Raw genomic sequence first — 19,878 nt, forward strand, 5'->3', positions numbered from 1 at the left:
CTTCTAAGTGTTGGGAGACACCAAGCCAGTTATACATTCATATCAGTGTGCATGTGTAATCCCAAACTCCCAGTCAGCATTTTTATAGTTGACGTTAGAGTGCGCCATATCAGCTTTCAGAAACTACGGTGGCAGTAAGTGCACTTGAGTTGTAAACAACAGTTTAAGCCAGTTTCAGAAAGTTCTAGTGTCTATGGCTACTAAATAGAAACCTGAACAGGATGGAAGTTCAGACACACCTTGTGCACTGTTGACCATGTGCAGACACACCGTGTGCACTGCTGACCAGTTGACACCTATTCCCCTCTCTAAAGGTCAATGCACACAGAGAACCATGGGTAAACCTCGCCCTGAGCTTGAGCATCTTATGTGCCTGTGATTCCTTCAGAAATAGAAGGCATCAGATCCCCTGGAACTGGAGTTAGGGATGGTTTTGAGCTACCACATGGGTGCTGGAAACAACCCCCAGGTTGTCTGCAAGAAGCAGGAACAGCAAGCCCTCCTAACCACTGACCCCTCTAGCCCCTGGCCTAATTTCTTTTTTTTTTTCTTTTCTTTTTTCCTTTCCTTTTTTTGGTTTTTCAAGACAGGGTTTCTCTGTGTAGCCCTGACTGTCCTGGAACTCAGAAATCCGCCTGCCTCTGCCTCCTGAATTAAAGGCGTGCACCACCACACCAGACTTCTATTTTTTTTTCTCTTTAATCATTTCACATGGTTAGGCACAGTACACCTCAGTGGTATACCTAGCACCAGACACTGGAACATCCTATAATTAAAATCAACCCTTCTAAAACTAGCAGTCACTAAGTAAAACATTAATATCCAAATAAAAATCACAATCAACAAAGAGGATGAATGTTTTATTTGTTTCGCAGTGTTGCAAAGCCGGTGCTTCACGGTGGGAAAACAACAGTCAACACAGCACATGGTGAAACAAAGACAGTACTCTCCTGCCTCTGACACTGTACAACACTTCCTTGCATTCCCAATGAGAAGACACTAATCTCTGACCCAAATCCAGTGGTGGATATGGGCAAGTAACAAAATTATCTAAGATACACCACTATTATCTTGAATTATGAAAGTCTTATACCCAGTAGGTAGGGTCTCGCCATGTAGCTGTGGCTGGTCTAGAACTTGTTGTGTAGACCGACCTTGAACTAACTAACATCTGCCTGTTGCGTGCTGGGATTAGAAGGTGGTCCGTCACCAAAACCAGCCTCATAACCACGTTTCACAGCAGACGATCCTCAGAATTCTAAACACCAGGGCTTAACCCCTAGTCTAAATACTTAGTATGGCAATTATCAAAAACCTGTACACTGTGTTTATCTGCATCCTTTAGGAAGTTGGGGGTGGCTCTTAAGTAGCACTGTCAAGAACAGTTTCTTTCCATCAGTATTGCTAAGTTATTTCAAGTCCTCTATTCTCCACTAGTTTAAGACAAGCATGCTGGAGCACGTCACATCCAGTTTGATCTGGGAGTAGAGGGGTGCCATGGTCACTCCTCAATGGACTTCACATATTTCTCATATGCTTCTTCACTCATCAATTCATCCATCTCTGAAGGGTCACTCAGTGTCATCTTGATCAGCCAACCTGTACCCAAAACAGAACCTCAGTTCACATTGCCTTTTAAAGTCAAATTCATTCAAAATTAATACAGTGCCCTCATTTAAGTGATGTTGTTATCCTAACATAAATCCATTCTTTCTTCAATAAATTTAGCTCTAAGACTTTAGTGGGCTGGAGTAAGGATGGCTCCGTTTTTAAGAGAGCATACCGCTGTAGCACGGGACCCAAGTTTGGTTTTGAGCATTGGTATCAGGTGACTTACAACCTATAACTCTAGCTCCAGGGAATTCAGTGTCCTCCTCTGACCACTAAAGACCCCCACACTCAAATATCCCTATATAGAAACAGCTGTCCTGGAATTCACTTTGTAGACCAGGCTTGGCCTTGAACTCAGACATCCACCTGCCTCTGCCTCCCTGCAGAGGGGGAGTGGGATTAAAGGTAAGTGTGCACACCACCATGACCAGCTCAAATAACTTTAATTAAAGTATTTTAAAATAAAACCTTGGGGCCGAAGAGATGATGGCTAGGCAGTTAAGAGCACCTGCACATAAATGTTTTTGTTTGGTTTTTTTTTTTTGGTTTTTCAAGACAAGGTTTCTCTGTGTAGCTCTGGCTGTCCTGGAACTCACTCTGTAGACCAGGCTGGCCTCGAACTCAGAAATCCCCCTGCCTATGCCTACCAAGTGCTGGGATTAATTGTGCGCCACCACTGCCCGGCACATACATGTTTTTTAAAAGGCATACCAAATATAAACTACTAGAGCTAATAGTGGTGGAAAGACTGAAAGCCAGGTATAGTGGTGCAGGCCTTTAATCCCAGCACTTAGGAGGCAGAAGCAGGAGGATCTCTGTGAGTTTAAGACCAGCAAGAGCTATGTAGAGACCCTGTCTCAAGTCATCCAACCCCAAAGAAAAAGGATAAGGTAGCAAGCCAAAGAGAACCACAACAACAAATCTTAATATTGCCACTTATTGGCTATACGACCCCTGGTTACACTTTTGAGGTTGTTTGTTCATTCATCTAAAACATGGAGAAAACTGCTGTAGGCAAACCTGACTAGGTTAGTTTGCTGTAGGAATGAAATTCTGAGCAACAACTCACCATCTTCGTAACAGGATTTGTTGACAAGCCCTGGGTTTTCGGCAAGAGCTTCATTGACTTCGGTTACCTCTCCTGACAGAGGAGAGTAGAGTTCACTGGCAGCCTTCACACTCTCCAAAGCACCAAACTCCTCTAAAAGGAAGCAGTGAAAGAAGATAGTTAACATCAAGTCAGTGACTTAAAATACAAATTGTGTCTAGGAGTGGTGGCGCATGCTTTTAGTCGCAGCGCTTGAGACAGGGGCAGGAGGATCTCTAAGTCTGCAGCCAGCCTGGTCTAGAGTGAGTTCCAGACCAGCCAGGGATACATGGTGAGACCCTGTCTAAACAAACAAGACAAAAACAAAAACAGCTATGTAGCTCGGTAGACAGAGCATTTGCTTAGCATGCATACACCTTAGGTTCAATCCCCAGCACTGCATAAAATGGGTGTGGTGGTGACACCTGTAATCAGTGCTGGAGAGACAGAGGCAGGTGAGTGAGTTCAAGGTCATCCTCAACTACACAGGGAATTAAGAAGCTAGCCTGAGCTAAAGAAGATCCTGCCTCAAAATAAACACCCCAAACCAAAACACTTAAAACCTCCTGAGATGGGGGAGTGGGGGGACAGGGTGTAGGGGACTTTTGGGATAGCATTGGAAATGTAAATGAAGAAAATACCAAAAAGAAAGAAAAAAAAAAAGCCTCCTGAGATGGTTCATTAAGATGCTTGCTGCTGGGGGCTGGTGAGATGGCTCAGCGGGTAAGAGCACTGACTGCTCTTCCAAAGGTCCTGAGTTCAAATCCCAGAAACCACATGGTGGCTCACAACCATCTGCAGTGAGATCCGATGCCCTCTTCTGGTGTGTCTGAAGACATCTACAGTGTACCTACATATAACAATAAATAAATCTTTAAAAAAAAAAATGCTTGCTGTTAAGCCTGACCTGAGTTCAATCCCCAGGACCAAGGTACAAGGAAAGAACCATCTCTTGCAAGTTGTCCTCCTGACATTCCCTCAAAACAGAGTTATAAAACAATTTAAAGACAAACTGTAACAAAGTGGTTACCTCCCATTTAGTTAGGCCAAGAAATTCTGAATGTATTTATAGTCAAAGCTGAGTTCGTACAAGAAAGGCATAACTTCATCAGCGTGAACATGCATACTCTGCACATTGTGAATGGCAAACTGGCTGTGTGTCTGAGCACCAGTGTGCCTATGCTCAATAAAACATACTAGCCATGCATGGTGGCACACATCCTGGCCTGTGAAAGAGCCTTAAATTGTGTGTACATAGGGCATCACCCAAGGTGCTTGGTAAGGCTGAAAGAACTGCGCCAGGATTTGAGCTGCAGCCGACCCCAGGGAGTCTACATTTTAGAGTGAGCAAATCACCTAGTAAAATGAACACCAAGACAAAGGCACTCACTAAAGGAAGCATTTAACTGGGGCTTGCTTACAGAGAGCTCATCTCCTGTAATCACGATGGAGAGGGTCGTGGCATGCAGGCTGGCCAGTAGCTGAGAGCTCACATCTGGTCAACAAGTTGTAGGCCCAAAGAGAAGCCTCAAAGCCCAATGACACACATTCTCTAAAAAGGCCACACCTCCCAATCCTACACAGTCAGTTTTATTAACTAGGGACAAGCATTTAAGCACATGAGCTTATGGGGGCCATTGTTCATACCATACCAAGCCTACATCTTAAGAGCCAGGCATCTGATTCCTGAACTAGGGAGCAGAGGCAGGGGGATCTCTGAGTTGGAAGCCACTACAGGCAGGACTACAGAGTCAGACCTTTGTTTAGTTTTGTTTTGGTCTGTTTGTTGTTATTTAATTTTTTAAATTTATAATTTTTTTATGTATATGGGTGTTTTGCCTACATTTATGTATGTATTCTGTGTGCATGTGCTGACGCCCTCAGAGGCCAGAGGGGGCATCCGGTGCCTGGAGCTGGAGGTGCAGATTGTTGTGAGCTGCCGTATGGATGCTGGGAATCAAAAGAGTTCCTTGGGAAGTGGAAGAGCGGTTAGTGCTCTTAACCACTGAACCACCGCTCCAGCCCAGAGACCCTGGTTTTATTTTGTTCTGTAAAAAAGTACCCGTTGCCAAGTCCGGTGACCTAAAGTCAGTCCCTAGACCCACATGGTGGTAGGGGAGAACTAGCTGCCCCAAATTACACACACACACACACACACACACACACACACACACCCCACCCAGGTGGTAGTGGTGCACACCTTTAATTCTAGCAGGTGGATCTCTGTTCTAGGCCAGTCTGGTCTACAGAGTGAGTTCCAGGATTGCCAGCACTACACAGAGAAACCTTGTCTCAAAAAAAAAAAAAAAAAAAAAAAAAAAAACAAAACAACCAACCAGCAAACTCAAAAATAAATAAACAAACAATCAAACCAAGGGGAGGTAGGGAGTTGAGTACAATGCAGTTCAGCATAGCACCGAGTCAGTACAAGGCTTGCCTTAGTCACAACCTGAATTCAGTCTACAGAATCCATATTACAGAGAAACTGAAAACCTCACATGAGTAAAAGTGGGTATGTATGGGAGAGTCTATTAAAGATACTTAGAAACATTAAAGATACTGCTGAGCAGGACTATCTTATATATGTCAAGAAATTCATGGTCGATTCTCTAATTTTGCTGACGTCACAGGACTGGTAAATTGTGAGGCTAGGTTTTAAAAACCAGGCTAAGGAATACATACCTGTTGCTTTTACAGAAGACCCATACTGCCTGTAACTACAGCAGTTCCAGTGCCCCTCTGAAGCCTATGCAGACGCCAGGCACACACACAGTGTACATGCAACATGCACACAAACACTTGCACACATTAAAATGAAAATAAATCTTACCCCACCCCACCCCCAAAAGCAACAAAAAAATGGCTGACTTTTATGCTGGATTCTCTCTGCTCCATGCAGAGGAAGGCAGATCTTAGCTTTTACTTTTGCAGTGCTGGAGAGCTGGAGCCCAGGGTGCATACGCATGCTAGCAAATACCTTGACCACTGAGCTACACCACCAGCTCCCTTTACAACCAGATACCTCAGTATCTTTGTGAGGTGAGGAGGATAGTGTTGACCCTCTGCCCCCTGCCTTTTGTTATAAAGTAGATATTTTCTCTGTGCTCACGATCCGTGACAGCTAGGTGTGGCAATATAAATAACCCAGACGCGGATGGAGAACTGTAAGGAAGCGCTTTCTGAGACATTCCTTCTCCAGAGACAGTGACAGCCTTCTCACACACACACTGAAGGGGAAAGCAGAGTAAGAAAGTGAGGTCCTTCCTCAGTGGCTCTCCTCAGAACACACTTTCCCCACTCGGAGGTCTGGAGACTGCTCGTGGAAGTCGATGAACCACAAAATGTGAAAGTGTTCCTTTCACATTTCTGTTTGAAGATTCTCTTTTCCCAAAATTGACCCTGAGTGCAAACACCTTGTCATTTGGTCAGACCAGGTCAGAAAATCATATCGTGGGCGATGACATTCCAAACTGAGAAGTGCACTCACCTTGTTTTTTCAATTTTGTCCCAACTTCAGGCAGACTACAGTAAACAACATCTCCCAACGCTTCCTGAAATATAAAAACATGAAAATGTCTAAGAAGTTGACCCCAGCAGAGAACAGGAAAGAGACAAACTGTATCTTGTCTGTGTATAACTTAGTCTATATTTTGGTCTATGTATTTCACACACGAGGAGTTACAGCCTTGCTCTTCTTTATAGCCCGTTAACCCTGGAAAAGGGGCCAGGTGTGGTGGGCTAGCTCTCAACCCAGTACTTAGGAGACAGATGTAGGAGGGTTGTAAGTTCAAAGCCAGCCTCAGCTACATAACAAGACTCCATTGCACAAAAAGAATAAAATTAGATGAGACTTGGTGGTGATACTATGTATCAGAGGCTAAGGAGGGAGAACCCAAGTTCAAGACCTAGCTGGGCTACAGAACAAGTTCAAAGCCAGCTGAGTCACCTTAGTCAGAGCCTGTCTCAAAATGAAAAGGTAGGAAAGGCTAGAGCCGTACCTCAGTGGTGGAGAGCCTGCCTCACATGTGAGGACCAGGGCACACTCCACAGTACTTCAAAAGTAATAATTGAAAGTGTTAGGTCTACTGTGGGCACATGTGTTCATTTGTTGCATGTACATACACATGGAAGTTGTGGACAACCTGCAAGAGTCAGTTCCCACTTGTCAACCCTACTACGTGCGTCCCAAGGATCAAACTTAGGTCCCCAGGCTTTGGCAAAAGTCTTAACTTGCTGAGCTATCTCAGCAGGCATAGATAGATAGATAGATAGATAGATGGTTTGTTTTGTTTTTTTAATTCAAGAGCTGCACTACAAGAACTAAGTCACCAGCCAGACTTGACCTCCAGGCTGGAGTAACCCCAGGCACAAACCACACGCTCCAAACAAGATTACAGGCTGTTCTGAGCACCCTGTGCTTTCCACCCCTGCAGCTTTAGGCCATGACCGAAACTGCAGTGCCTGAAAACCTACCCACTGATGCAGCAAGCAGCGGTCCTCATGGACCTGCCGGACCAGGTGAGTGGCCCGCCTCTCCTCACATCACCCACATGGGCTGCAGTACATGCATTTTGTACTTCGCTGTCACATAGGTGATTCCCCTTGTAGATAAACAACCTGTACTGGTGCTATGCCCTCTCAGGAGGTCTACAGCCACGGCAAAGAAAGTATCAGAGACCCGAAGAATCCAGCATGTCTGAGGAGTTGTGCATTTTCTCCAACATTTCCCCTCTCCTGCCTCACTGCACACATGCAGCAGGGTGAGACCACTGAGTGCTACTGCATGGATAGGGTTAGAGAGAATGGGCCGGCTAAACAAAAGGGTTCTCTTTGCATTAGCTGTGTTTATCATTAGCTGTGTTTCCCATCCTAGGTCATGTGGCTTCTCACAGTACCTACAATGGCAATGTCCCCTCCCCGCAAGCTCTCGAGCTTGCCCTCACCTATCCAACATGGAACACTTCTTAAATAATCTTCCCTACTTTTAAGTACCCTACTTTGCCCCAGTATAGTTGTTTTTCCAAAAAGAAAGAAACTTCCTATTTAGCACAGGCTGAACTCATGGTGTCCCACCTCAGCCTAAGTATGAAGTAACAAGTTTGTGCCACCATGCCAAACACGTTATCCCTTGTAACACATACACTGGCCCTAACTAATGTACATTTGACCACTTTTACTTCTGACTTTTCCCTAAGGATCTTTAGAAAAGCCCAAAGCACAATGCCATTTTCATAAGGTGGAGAGACTCCAACCTACTTGAGAGCAGGCTGTTAGAAACACGTCAAGGCAAGCCAGTACCTGTGCAAAATTGCTGATTCCCACCGTTCCAATACCTTCCTCTGTCGTTATCCACTCATGTTTCTCTGTGAATTTACGCACTAAAACACAAGACCAGTATTTCAGAAAAACAGCAGCAGCGTTTCTTCAAAGCCCTTCAAACATCATTGCTGTCAAAAGGCTAAGACTTCTCCAGGGTTTGGTGTTTAGTTTAACTGACATTGCTTGAGTAGTTTGATGCCCAGCAGAATAACAATGTATAAAGATAAGACATTTTAAAAAACATTGTGTAGCCATAGATGGACTGAGATGAATGTTGTAAAGATCAATAGGTGTTTATGTAGGTGAGGGCCTTACCTGAATATATATATGTATGAACACCACATGTGTGCAGAGTTCATTGAGGCCAGAAGATGTCAGATACCCAGAAACTGGAGTTACCCAAACCTAGGTCTTCTGGAACAGCAGCTAGTGCTTTTAACCTCAGAGCTATCTCTCGCACTCCAAAGATCATATCTTAGATGGAATCCTTGTACATCTCTGGGCTTATCTGTTTTAACATCTGTCTAAGTCCCCCCAAAATTTCAGAGTATATTTGCTGAGTTTATCCAATGACTATTCTTTTGAAGACAGGCTTGGGGTGATGGCTTTGGGGAGGCAGAATAAAGCCTGCTCACACAGAAAGTAATGCATGCCAGTACACAGCTGACTCATCTGGAAATATAGGGGCTGAGGTGGGAATGTGTCAAGTTTAGCTGGTCAGTTTAGTTCAGCATATGCCTGTGACCTAGCACTTAGGAGGTGGTAGGATTGAAAGGTTAAGACCATTAAGATGGCTTTAGAGATGGCTCATCAGTTAAGATTTATGTTGCGCGTGTTCAATTCCCAGCACCCACATGGTGGCTCAGTCATCCTTAACTCCAGACCCAGGGGATCTGAGTCCTTGTGGCTTCTACAGGTACTGCATGCACATGATGCAGCCATACAACACGGACATAATACCCATACATGTAAAAATAAATAAGATACCATTAAGGCAATCTCAAAACACAAGAATCAATGTTTGAAGAACTGAGAATGTAGCTCAATAGATAACTTGGCTACCATGTGAGGCTCTGGATCAATCCCACCAGTGGGGGAGGGGATTGATTTACACTGGGCACAATGGCCTGTAACTGTAATACTGAGTGGAGAGGCTAAGAAAGGGGGATCAATTGAGTCTGAGTTCAAGGGAGCTTGGGCAACACAAGACCCTGTCTTAAAAAAAGATTTGAAAGCCGGGCATGGTGGCACACGCCTTTAATCCCAGCACTCGGGAGGCAGAGGCAGGCGGATTTCTGAGTTCGAGGCCAGCCTGGTCTACAAAGTGAGTTCCAGGACAGCCAGGGCTACACAGAGAAACCCTGTCTCGAAAAAAAAAAAAACAAAAAAAAAAAAGATTTGAAGCGGAGGTGGCTTAGCAGTTAAAAGCATATGTTGCTCTTGTATAGGACCATAGGAGTGGCTTCCAGCACTCACAGGATGGCTTTCAACCATCTGAAAGCCTTCTCTGACCTCCAAGGGCACACATGTGGTGCAAAGACACACATGCAAGCAAAACACGTGTAGCATAAACCTTTTAAGATATGAAAACCAAGCTGGGCGTGGTGGCGCACGCCTTTAATCCCAGCACTTGGGAGGCAGAGGCAGGTGGATTTCTGAGTTCAAGGCCAGCCTGGTCTACAGAGTAAGTTCCAGGACAGCCAGGGCTGCAGAGAAACCCTGTCTCAAGAAACAAAACAACAACAACAAAGATATGAAAACCAAAAGATTTAACCTAAAAAAGGGTAATGTGAGTCTTTAGGTAGAGTTCTCTAAGGTAACTGCAACTTAGTTCTATGGACTGAAACAGGCTTCCTATAAACAATTATAACTTGGCCAAGTTCTTAAAATTCTGCAATTCTTTAAGCCTGTCCTTGAAGAAAGGGCCAAAGCCTTGGCTTCAATTCCCAACCCTGCTAAAAAAAATAAAGGAAAAGGGATTTGGGTCAAAGATGATGCACAGCTATGTGGCTGTGGCTCTCAACTGCCATTCTCTTACAAGTCTAGAACCCCCTGATTACCTTATGACCAACAATCATCACCTCAACACAGCATCTGACCAGGGGCGGACAGTCACAGATCTCTGACCCTTTGCGCTATCCTCGGCCACACCGCTGACAGTGTCGCTGCTCTGCCTCAACTTTGCAGCTTCAGTTTGAGCCAGCAGCATTCTGAGCTCAGCACACCCAGGTCCACTTGCCCTTAAAGTCCATATTGTCCTTTTAGCCCAGGAATGCTACCTAGGCTTAGGCACAGATTACAATTCTCCGTTAACCCTTGACCTCACTGAAGAAAGCAGATTAGGTAAATAATTACTTTCTTCCTAATCCTCGAAAAACACAGTTTGAGACCTGGGGATGTGGCTTTGGGGGATGGGTGCTTGCCTATCACTGTGGTAGCTCTGAGTTCAGTCTCTACCATTGCACAGCTGGGTTTGGTGGTGCTCGGCAGTCCAGTCGCAGCACTGTGGAAGGATCTGAAGTTGTCATCCTCAGCTACACAGGGGTCTCTCCAGCTTCGCAGTGAGAGCAGACCTCAGAGCAGAAACAGACTGGGGGGGGGGGGGGGGGCGGCACACCTAAATCCCAGCACTCAGAGAGGAAGAGGCAGGTAGACTTCTGTGAGTTCTAGGCCAGCCTGATCTACAGAGAGAGAGAGTTCTAGAATAGGGAAGATTACACAGAGAAACCCAGCCTTGAGAAAACAGAAACAAAACCCCACCATGGTTTGGGGCCTCAGAAAATCTGAGCTGAAACTGAAGATACTGCATTCTCAAACACAATAGCTTGCTTAATATGGGTCAGTGGTGCTATCTGGCACTACACACTAATAGTTAATAAAACTATTCACTGCTAATATGTCAAGCTGCAGGTGACAGGACGACTTCCCAGTAACTCTGAGGTAGCTATTGCCTCGCCTCCACTGTTCTAATGCAGGGCACTGGGGTTCTGAGAAGTTGAGAGACTGTGCCCGAGACCACACAGCTCTAAGAGGAAAAACCAGAATTGAATAATGTCTGTGTTTCAACAAGCACAAGGCTCTGCACCCTGCATAATAAGTGTGCACAATTCTGCCAGTTCAAAGAGGGTAAAAATGAAAAGAACCTGAGTAGTTAAGCAGACCGTGGGAATTGACACATTAGGCAATATTTAACCAAATACCTGGAACTCAGTATGTAGCTCCAGCTGCCCTCGGCCTCACAGCGATCCTCCACCTCAGCAGTGCTGACACGGTTACCGGTGGAAGCCACCCACCATGCCTGGTTTGAAACGGACTGCTTATTTGAGCATTTCTTTACCCTTGTACTCCAGTCAATAACGGTCTGGTGTGTGAAAAACTGGAGAAATTTTAGCAAGAAAGGAAGAAACGTGGCACTCCACACCGAGGAATAACGTGATCAACATTTTGAGTTCCACAGATTTCTGACCCACGGCACTCGCTGAGAGCAGCCGTTCCGATTTGTGCTGCCTGAGTAAGGTCTCCACTACTTGCACATAAAACTGTTTCCCAGCTAACTGTGCAAACGCGTACAATGGGCAGGTCTCCCAGCTATTTCCAGTCCGTCAAACCAGGCTCGTTTGAACCCCAGTACACATCAATGACTCAGACGTTAGAACTTTTCCTGCTGTCTGTAGTTCACAGCTAAAGCTTCCTCACTACGCTTGATTTTGCGGGGGGCGGGGGAGAGAGTAAAAAGCTTATTTCTGTTACTCTGACTTTTCATTCATCTGTATATGCATTCTGCTAAATTTTAGTATGTGTTTCTGCTTAACTTCACTTCGCAGTTCCTCGTAAACAAACTGCTGTTAGGTTCCACAGCAAACCTAAGTGCTCCCCACATTTAGGATCTCGGTGCACCTAAAAGCAAGCTCAGCCCGGCACGAGTGGCCGGTTTACCTGCGGGTCCAGCCGTCCTTCCCTCCCAGCTCCACCTTTCTACCCCGGGTTCAAAGTTTGCTCCTGTACTCTCCCGCCTACTTAGGGAGAAAGGCCGCAGAACCAGGATCCCAAGAGCGAGAAGCGTGGGTAGGGCTATAGGTCGGTCCGGCCAGGAGGCTTGGGAGTAGGGCGGGCAGGAGCGGTGACCACGTGCCCTGCACTTACCCGACAGCAAAGCAGATCCGGTGCGCAGTGAGCGGACGGCGGCGGCGCTCGGTACACAGGGCCGCGGCGAGCAGAAGGTCAGGGCGGTGCGCAGGCTGTAGGCCACAACCCGCAAGCTCCTCGACACTTGCAGCGACATGGTCAGAGGTCCGGAGGGTAACTGCGCTTCGCCTCCGCCACCGGGCCGGTGGGGACGGGGTGGGTCCAGAGTAAGCGGAGCACCCAGGCCCGGGGGCGGAGCCCGGGAGAGGCGCGCTCTGATTGGACATCTTGAAGGTTCCACTTCGGATAGGACAACCCGCGCGAGGGGCGTGTGCATGTGGAGGCGCTGAGGCCCGGATGGGGCTGTGTGAGAGGCGCAGATTGGCTGGGCAGGGAGGAGGCGGGGCCTCACTGGAGGGCGGAGAGTAGAATCTTGCGAATAGAAGCTCCAAGTCCGCAATCTAGGAGTTGCCCTGAACTGCATCGCTGCAGGGGCCAGAGAAAGATTCCAGCAAGGATGGTTTTGCTGGGCTAACGCAGTCTCATGCCACTAAGCCAAAAAGTCCTACGGAAGATGAGGTGCCGCCAGGCCCTTAAAGCACACAGTTACGCCTAACTGCACAAGGTCACCCCCATGGGATTCATTTAAGACCGTTCTAGGCATCAAACCCTGTTTCAAAGAAAGAAAGAGGGAGGGAGGGAGGAAAGAAAAAGGACAGAAAGAGAAAAGGGAGCCGGGCGTGGTGGCGCACGCCTTTAATCCCAGCACTCGGGAGGCAGAGGCAGGCGGATTTCCGAGTAAGGAGTTGTCCATCCTCGGAGTTATCAAGTCAGGGACCTCCATTCCTTATGTTCACTGTCAAGGGAAATGGGTTGGCACCACCAAGACAAAACAGGATTTACCCTGAGGTGGCTGCAGATGTCCTTGGAGAGGGAGAGAAGGCTCCCTGAAAAGGCTCAGTGTCCCTTAGCCAAGAGAAAAGCGTAGGATGTACTGGGGGCAGGGAACCCAGAGTCTGTACAGTGGATGAGGGGAAGGGCGGAACAATATATACTAGAAGCTGTACCAGACATTCAAGCCAAACTAGGGCTGCTGGTGGCAAGGAAGTAGCAGTTAGATAAAAACTCTGGTAGATGACAAAGGTGGTGAGCTTCCATGATGGCCAGCTTCATCTACACCCCCCTGAGCTGAGACAAAAGCCCGGTACCTTAAAAACGGGTGGTACCTTTTAAAATGGGCTGTTTCTTCTCCTGCCAGCCCAGCCAGCCTCCTGCTCAGGGACTGGCTCAAGTAGTTCAAGGCCACATCAGGACCGGCTTACACTTGTAGGCCAGCCAGTGATCCTGTCTTTTCTTTAAACTGACCAGCCCTATAGGGAAGACTCTACAGAGCCAGCAAACAAACAAAGCAACCCAACCCTCAAGAAGAGATTCCAGCCTGGTAGCTGCATGCAGCTTTAATCCTAGCACTCAGGGACAGATCTCTGAATTCAATGTCAGCCTGGTCTATAGTGAGTTCCAGAACAGCCAGGGCTATACCAGACAACCAGAGGAACTCTGTCTCCGAAAACCAAAGATAGATAGATAGATAGATAGATAGATAGATAGATAGATAGATGATGGATGGATGGATAGATAGATAGATTAAACATTTATATATATTAAAAAAAGAGAGACAGAGAGACAGCCGGGGCGTGGTGGCGCACACCTTTAATCCCAGCACTTGGGAGGCAGAGGCAGGTGAATTTCTGAGTTCAAGGCCAGCCTGGTCTACAAAGTGAGTTCCAGGACAGCCAGGACTATACAGAGAAACCCTGTCTCGAAAAACCAAAAACCAAAAACAAACAAACAAAAAAAAAACATAGAGGGTTGATATCTGCCCAGTTCTAGTGCTTTAAGGCTTATTATAAATATAAAGGTTTTATGTCTTTTATTTGGGAACTAGCGGATCTATGGTGGGGTAGAAACCCCCAATTAATATTTACCGAAACAATCCGATGCCTCTGCCTCCTGAGTGCTGGGATTAAAGGTGTGTGCCACCAACCACTAATGCTCTTCTGTTCTTTAAACCTATCAGTTTGTCATTCTTGGTCCCAGCAAGTTAGCAGGATACCTATTAGCATTTAGAAGTCTTGAGAACCACTCAAAGACAACCGCCAATAACCAAAGCAATGAATTAATTGTTCCGTAGAGAATGTTCTTTTCCATTTTATTTCAAGGAGAAAATACATCAGAACCAACAAGCTTGTACACTATTAGATATGTATCTATTGTGACTATTTTACCAGTTGGGTTGCAGAATTCCTCTATAGACAGCAAAGCCAGTACTCCAGTGGGACGCCAGAGTGACCAGCAAGTGCGGGGCCAGAAGCTCTGGCCTTCCCCATCCCCCACCTGTGGATAAACAGTTTAAACCCGGGACAAAGCTTGTGCTGGCTGAGGAGCCAGAGCCTGGGGGGGCAACTCTGGCTGCTCACTGCTGCTCCAAGTCTCCTCCCTTTTACATCTGATGCCCAGAAAGCTGAGGATTTTCACCAGGAGCAAGTCCGCAATCTCTCCTTCCTCCCACAGCTGCAAGAAGAAAGGACTAGGTGATATATCCGGAACCATCCTAAGATATTGTTTGGTCCAGGAGATGAGGCTAGGGCTTGGCGATAGAGCACACCTCTAGGATGCTCCAGGCTCTGGGTTTTGTCCTCAGCACCACAAAGCAAACAAAAATAGCCTCCCCCCACCCCCCCACCCCCCGCCTGCCTAAAGTCACTAGGCTTGGGATGTCCTTCTACTGGGGCTCTAGCTCCACTGGGGAAGGGCAGGCCTATGCTTCCTGCTATCTGCAGTGGGCCCTCTTCCTCTGCTGAGCATGTCTGAGCTGTCCTGGACTTGATATCCCAAACTGGACAAAGAAAGCCTCAGCTGGTTACTGCATCTGAACTTAAGCACCAGACATCTTTCAGAGGTGACTGTCACCCACCTCACTCAACCTTGCTATGTTCTCTTCCCCTGTCACTATTACCCTTCTGCTTGCCCCACTCATCCCTCAGTCCAGCCCAGCATGGGAGGGACTGGGATTCCTGGGGAATAAGAAACTAAACAGGTGTTTCTCAGTATGCCTTTCACATACTTAACCATAAATGATTGATTTAGATAGATAGATAGATAGATAGATAGATAGATAGATAGATAGATAGATAGAACTTTAAAAGAAAAAGGTATGGCTCTGCAAACCTGTAATCCCAGCCCTTAGAGGTGAAGACAGGAGAATGTTAAGTTCAAATCCAGCCTGAGCTGTATTTCAAGATCCTGTCTCATTGATAAACAAAGCAAAGCAAAAATACATTGTAGGAAATAAGACCAGCAGCTTAGACTTAAGGCTGTACACAGGGCCACACAGACATGGGGCCACAGGCCTGTAATCCCAGTACTTGGGAGGCAGAGACAGAAGGATAAGGAGTTCAAGGCCAGCCTGATGATACTCATGAGATCTTGTCTAAAACAAACAGCAGAACTGTACGTCTATTCTCAAGAAAGCCAGACTATTGGATTAGGGAGTCACACTGCTCCTGCATAACACCTCTTAACCAATCCTGTCAACAATGACCCTGATCTCCAATGTGGTCCGTTATGGAAATAATAGAGCTTAGTTAGAACTCTGACCTGCTTGGTTAGAGGACAATAACTCAATCCATAATAATCATAACTCTCCCTCCAAAAAGGTCCTCAGACTATGAAAATATGGGCAATACTCAATTACAAAAGATTCTGTGGACCGGGTGTGCGGCGAATGCCTTTGTTTCCATCACTAAGGAGGCAGAGGCTGTTTAACCTGTGTGGTAAAGACCAACCTGATTTACAGAGGATGAGTTACCAATGGCAGATACTACAGCATGGATAAGCCTCAAAAATACCATCCTCAGGCTGGAGAGACGGCTCAGCAGCTAAGAGTACTTGCTCCTCTTGCTGAGGACCGAGGTTCGATTCCTAGTACCCACACTGGACAGATCACAACCATCTGTAACTCCAGTTCCTGGAAATTCTACAGAACTTTCTGGCCTTCACAGGAACTGCATGCAGGTGGTGCACATATAAACACATAGGTACACACACACATACACAGGAATTTTTTTTTTATTTAAAAAAATAGCAAGTTAAAAAATTGGTTGTCCTAAGAGAAAGCAGCCAGATGGAAAAAATGCATGCAGGTGCAAACACACACACACACACACACAATCTCATTTATGTGAAGACTAGGTCAAAGGAGTTCACCTGGTCAGACTTTTGCTCCTCGCTGAAGGCCACCAGAATGACAGAGATAAACAGATTCAGTACCACAAATGTCATAAAAACTATGCAGGACCCAATGAGGAGGGAGCCAAGAATTGGGCTGTAGTCCAGGACCTGCAGGGACAAAAGCCAGTCATTCCCCATTCCCTCAGCAGCAAGTCAGGGTGTCTGAGCTGAGCAGAGTGGGGACAGTGTCCTCTGTCTGGAGTGGGAAGCATGGCCTGAGCTCCCCAGAGCTGCCCCAGAAGGGTATGGGCTGCATCCCGGCCCAACCCTGCTTCCTCTAAAAGCAGGCACCATATCTAGCCAGGACTGGGCATGTCTACAGCTCAGCATGGCCCTCCAGTGGCTCTGATAGTTCTTCTGTAAGCAGGAGCCCCCAGAGTAGGCTGTCTAAGGGTAGTAGCCCCATGCTTGCCAGGCACTGCATTCAAGCTGTCATAGGGGAAGGTGAGCAGGCACTGATTTTTCAAAGTTTCATGCAGATTTGACACAGATTGTAGTGGCCACAACCCCCCTTACCTCTTCATAGTTGAAGATCCCCAGCTGAAGGCTGACCATTGTTTCTGCTGCATCAAAGAGGGTTTTATAGGAACGGAGTTTCCAACCAAATACTAAATTTGACTGTCATGGAAAGAGTATTCGTGAACAGGGTAAGAAAGCACAAAGTGTCCCCCTGGCCCCCACCCCCATTCCCGCCACCCCTCCAGTTCTGATGTTTGAGACACTTGGTCTGGCCATATTGTGGGCACCTATGTGATCATATAAGTGAATATTTTTACACACTCAGTTCAAGATGAGATGTGGGTCTGTCCATGCATGACTATATATGAATTGTGAGTGTGTTTCTGTGGGCATTGATACATACACATATGCATTTGTGTATATGTAGGTTTGTATGTTATGTGCTCTGGAAGTGTCTGACCCAGGACCTTGGCCGTATTCTTAGCCTCCCGATGACAGCTATTTCTGTGCCCACCAGCACGGGAGTATCTGGATATTTCAGGGGCTCAGGTACCCCTTGTCTAACCCTCTGCATCATTTACCAGGTCCTGGCTCAAGGACTCAGTGATGGCACTGGCTGCTCTCATGCCCCAGCCTCTCTGTGGTAGGAGAGGATGAGTGGGGCTCCCCCCACCACACTCTCTCTCACTTCCCCAAGACTGTCCTGGGAAGGCTCAGAACCCCGTCTCTTCTTGAGTTGGTGGCTTCTGGCTCCACAGGATTTCTGCTGTGCCCCTGACTTTCAAAAGGAGGGCTGGGTAGACCCAGAAGAGTCAGGGCATTTTCAGGAGAGCTTTTAGGAGAACGCACCCTTTCTCAGACCCTGCACCCTTCTCTCAGTGCACCTCACCGAGTGGGATGCAAGGTGGAAGGAGAGCTGAACGGGCAGAGAAGGGATGGCTAGAGCGTACAGTGGGAGTCGGGGATAATGACAGAGTGCAGACAAAGATGCTCAGGCTGATGCTGCACAGGACCTGAGGGGCGACAGCTGCTGGACTGGACAGAGCTGGGCTGAGGTGAGATCAGGGTGGGGCTGAAGGTCAAAGGCAAATGGGCACCCGGGACTGTGTTGGGAAGCCATGGACCTTCTGAGCTTCCCAGAGTTGGAATGTGTATTTGGACAGAGAGCAAGAAGAGGTCAGGAGTCATTGCTTTCCTTATTGCTTGATAACAAGAAAGAGTCGAAGACTCTGTGGTCCACGGTCGTCAAACAGATGTAATTGTCAACATATAGTGTGGATGGGCTAAATGAAAAAATAAATGCTGGCACTATGGAGTCCAAGTATTTATGGCAGCATGGTCTTACCTTCACCTCCCCACCCCTGGCCTAGCTCAAGGAGAGAGTGGCCTGATTCACTCACGCTGTAGGCGCTCACTACTCATGCCTGGAAAACACCCAGGAGGCTTCTAAGCAACTGGGCCATCAGTTGCTTAGTCTGAGAAGGGCTGGCTGCAGAGAGCAGCCTGTCATGAGAGACCATGGGCCCTTTTGGTCTCAGATCTCAAGCCGCCTTACCCCCTTTTTATTGAGGTTCCCAGTCTTGGTTCTTGGAGGTGGCAGTTTCATAAGCTCCCAGTTAACAGATCCTGGATTCACACGCTCACTTGTTTCCTTTGGATTCCCAGTCTCCCCCTAACCCTGACTGGCCGCAGAACCAAGTAGCCTTTACTTCCACCAAGACCTGCGCTGAAGTGGTCTCACAGGAGGCACTCACCGCAAAGGAATACGCCAGGAGCATGATAAGAATGACGGCGACAAAGCCTGAGATGTCACCCCAGGCACGGCGCAGTGCTGATGTGATCATGTTCATTTTGGGATTCAATCTGAGCAGGTGCCAAAGCTTCACTGTGGACAGCAGGACGAGGAAGGCGATGATGTAACCAAGAGCAGCATCGGCCGCTGCTGTCTCGCTGAAACTGATCCCCCTGTGGGGACAAAATGGGAAGGCCCCATCTCAGATACTAGAGGAACATGGCTGGAGTCCACCTGGATACAGGGTTAGATTTACCATGATCTCAGAGATCATCGTGTCCTGAAAATGATCTGGGAGACAAAGTAGTTCCAATTCCCCCCAAGTCAGGTGGTGATGGTGGTGGTGGTGGTGGTGGTGGTGGTGGTGATGGCGGTAAGAATGATAGTAGCAGACATTCCAACAAGGTGGTTCAGTGGATAAAAGTAATTTCCATGTACTCCTGGCTACTTGAATTGATTCCCAGACCCCATGTAAATGTGGTACATGTGGAAGGAGAGAGCCAACTCTTGAAAGTTGTCCTCTAGCTGGGCGTGGTGGCGCACGCCTTTAATCCCAGCACTCGGGGGGCAGAGGCAGGCAGATTTCTGAGTTTGAGGCCAGCCTGGTCCACAGAGTGAGTTCCAGGACAGCCAGGGCTATACAGAGAAACCCTGTCTGGAAAAACAAAAAACAAAAAAAGAAAGAAAGAAAGAAAGAGGGAAAGAGAGAGAGAGAGAGAGTTGTCCTCTGGCCTCTACACATGTGTTGTAGCATGTCTGTGCTCCCCAACAAATAATCATAAATATGTTAGGTGTGGTGGTGCACGCCTATAATCCCAGCACCTGGGAGGCAGAGGCAGACAAGATGTCTGTGAGTTCAAATCCAGCCTGGACTACATAGTGAGTTCTGTGACCCCATCTCAAAAACAAACAAAAAATCAAAATAGGATAATAAATCAATTAAAATGAAAGAACGATCGTGGTGGTGGTACTGATGAAGGTGTTGGTGATGATGGAGTGAGATATGTAACAGTGATGACGAGGATGAAGGTGATGCTGCTGGTGATGATGGTGATCATGATGATGATGATAGTGACGATGGTGATGCTGCTGGTGGCCACGATGATGGTGATCATGAGGAGGAGGCAGAAGATGCTGCTGATGGGGATAATGTGGTCTTGAAGATCCAGGGGTTTGTTCCCAGGACCTTTAACCA

At 47.1% G+C, this 19,878-nt stretch overlaps 2 protein-coding genes across 3 annotated transcripts in view; both read right to left on the minus strand.

Moving 5' to 3' along the window:
* Positions 1-839: 839 nt before the first annotated feature.
* On the minus strand, positions 840-12,371 carry Gcsh (glycine cleavage system protein H (aminomethyl carrier)). 2 transcript variants are annotated; one of them, NM_026572.4, is made up of 5 exons: positions 12,161-12,371; positions 7,997-8,076; positions 6,186-6,249; positions 2,681-2,812; positions 840-1,599 (listed from the first exon to the last, which is right to left on the minus strand). In NM_026572.4, exons 1-5 carry the CDS (start codon positions 12,297-12,299, stop codon positions 1,502-1,504), a joined length of 513 nt encoding a protein of 170 aa, NP_080848.1. In that variant the 5' UTR covers positions 12,300-12,371; the 3' UTR covers positions 840-1,501. The 2 variants fall into 2 exon arrangements, 1 of the variants encoding a protein (NP_080848.1); NR_157137.1 differs by lacking the exon at positions 7,997-8,076.
* Positions 12,372-14,551: 2,180 nt separating this feature from the next.
* Pkd1l2 (polycystic kidney disease 1 like 2) overlaps positions 14,552-19,878 on the minus strand; it is an 86,771-nt gene continuing 81,444 nt past the window's right edge. The window contains exons 40-43 of the mRNA NM_029686.4: positions 18,646-18,856; positions 16,949-17,050; positions 16,409-16,540; positions 14,552-14,713 (exon numbers count right to left, since the gene is read on the minus strand). Of these exons, the coding sequence (NP_083962.4) occupies positions 14,552-14,713; positions 16,409-16,540; positions 16,949-17,050; positions 18,646-18,856 (607 nt within the window). The remainder of the gene's footprint in view (positions 14,714-16,408; positions 16,541-16,948; positions 17,051-18,645; positions 18,857-19,878) is intronic.

The sequence above is a fragment of the Mus musculus genome, chromosome 8, assembly GCF_000001635.26.
Source record: "Mus musculus strain C57BL/6J chromosome 8, GRCm38.p6 C57BL/6J".
Classification (NCBI taxonomy): domain Eukaryota; kingdom Metazoa; phylum Chordata; class Mammalia; order Rodentia; family Muridae; genus Mus; species Mus musculus.

Coding starts and splice junctions, on each gene's coding strand:
- Gcsh (NM_026572.4), bottom strand. CDS start 12,299: ATGTCGCTGCAAGTGTCGAGGAGCTTGCGGGTTGTGGCCTACAGCCTG. Junction 2,813..6,185: donor GACAAAATTGAAAAAACAAG/GTGAGTGCACTT, acceptor GCTTCCTTTTAG/AGGAGTTTGGTGCTTTGGAG. Junction 1,600..2,680: donor CAAATCCTGTTACGAAGATG/GTGAGTTGTTGC, acceptor TTTTGGGTACAG/GTTGGCTGATCAAGATGACA.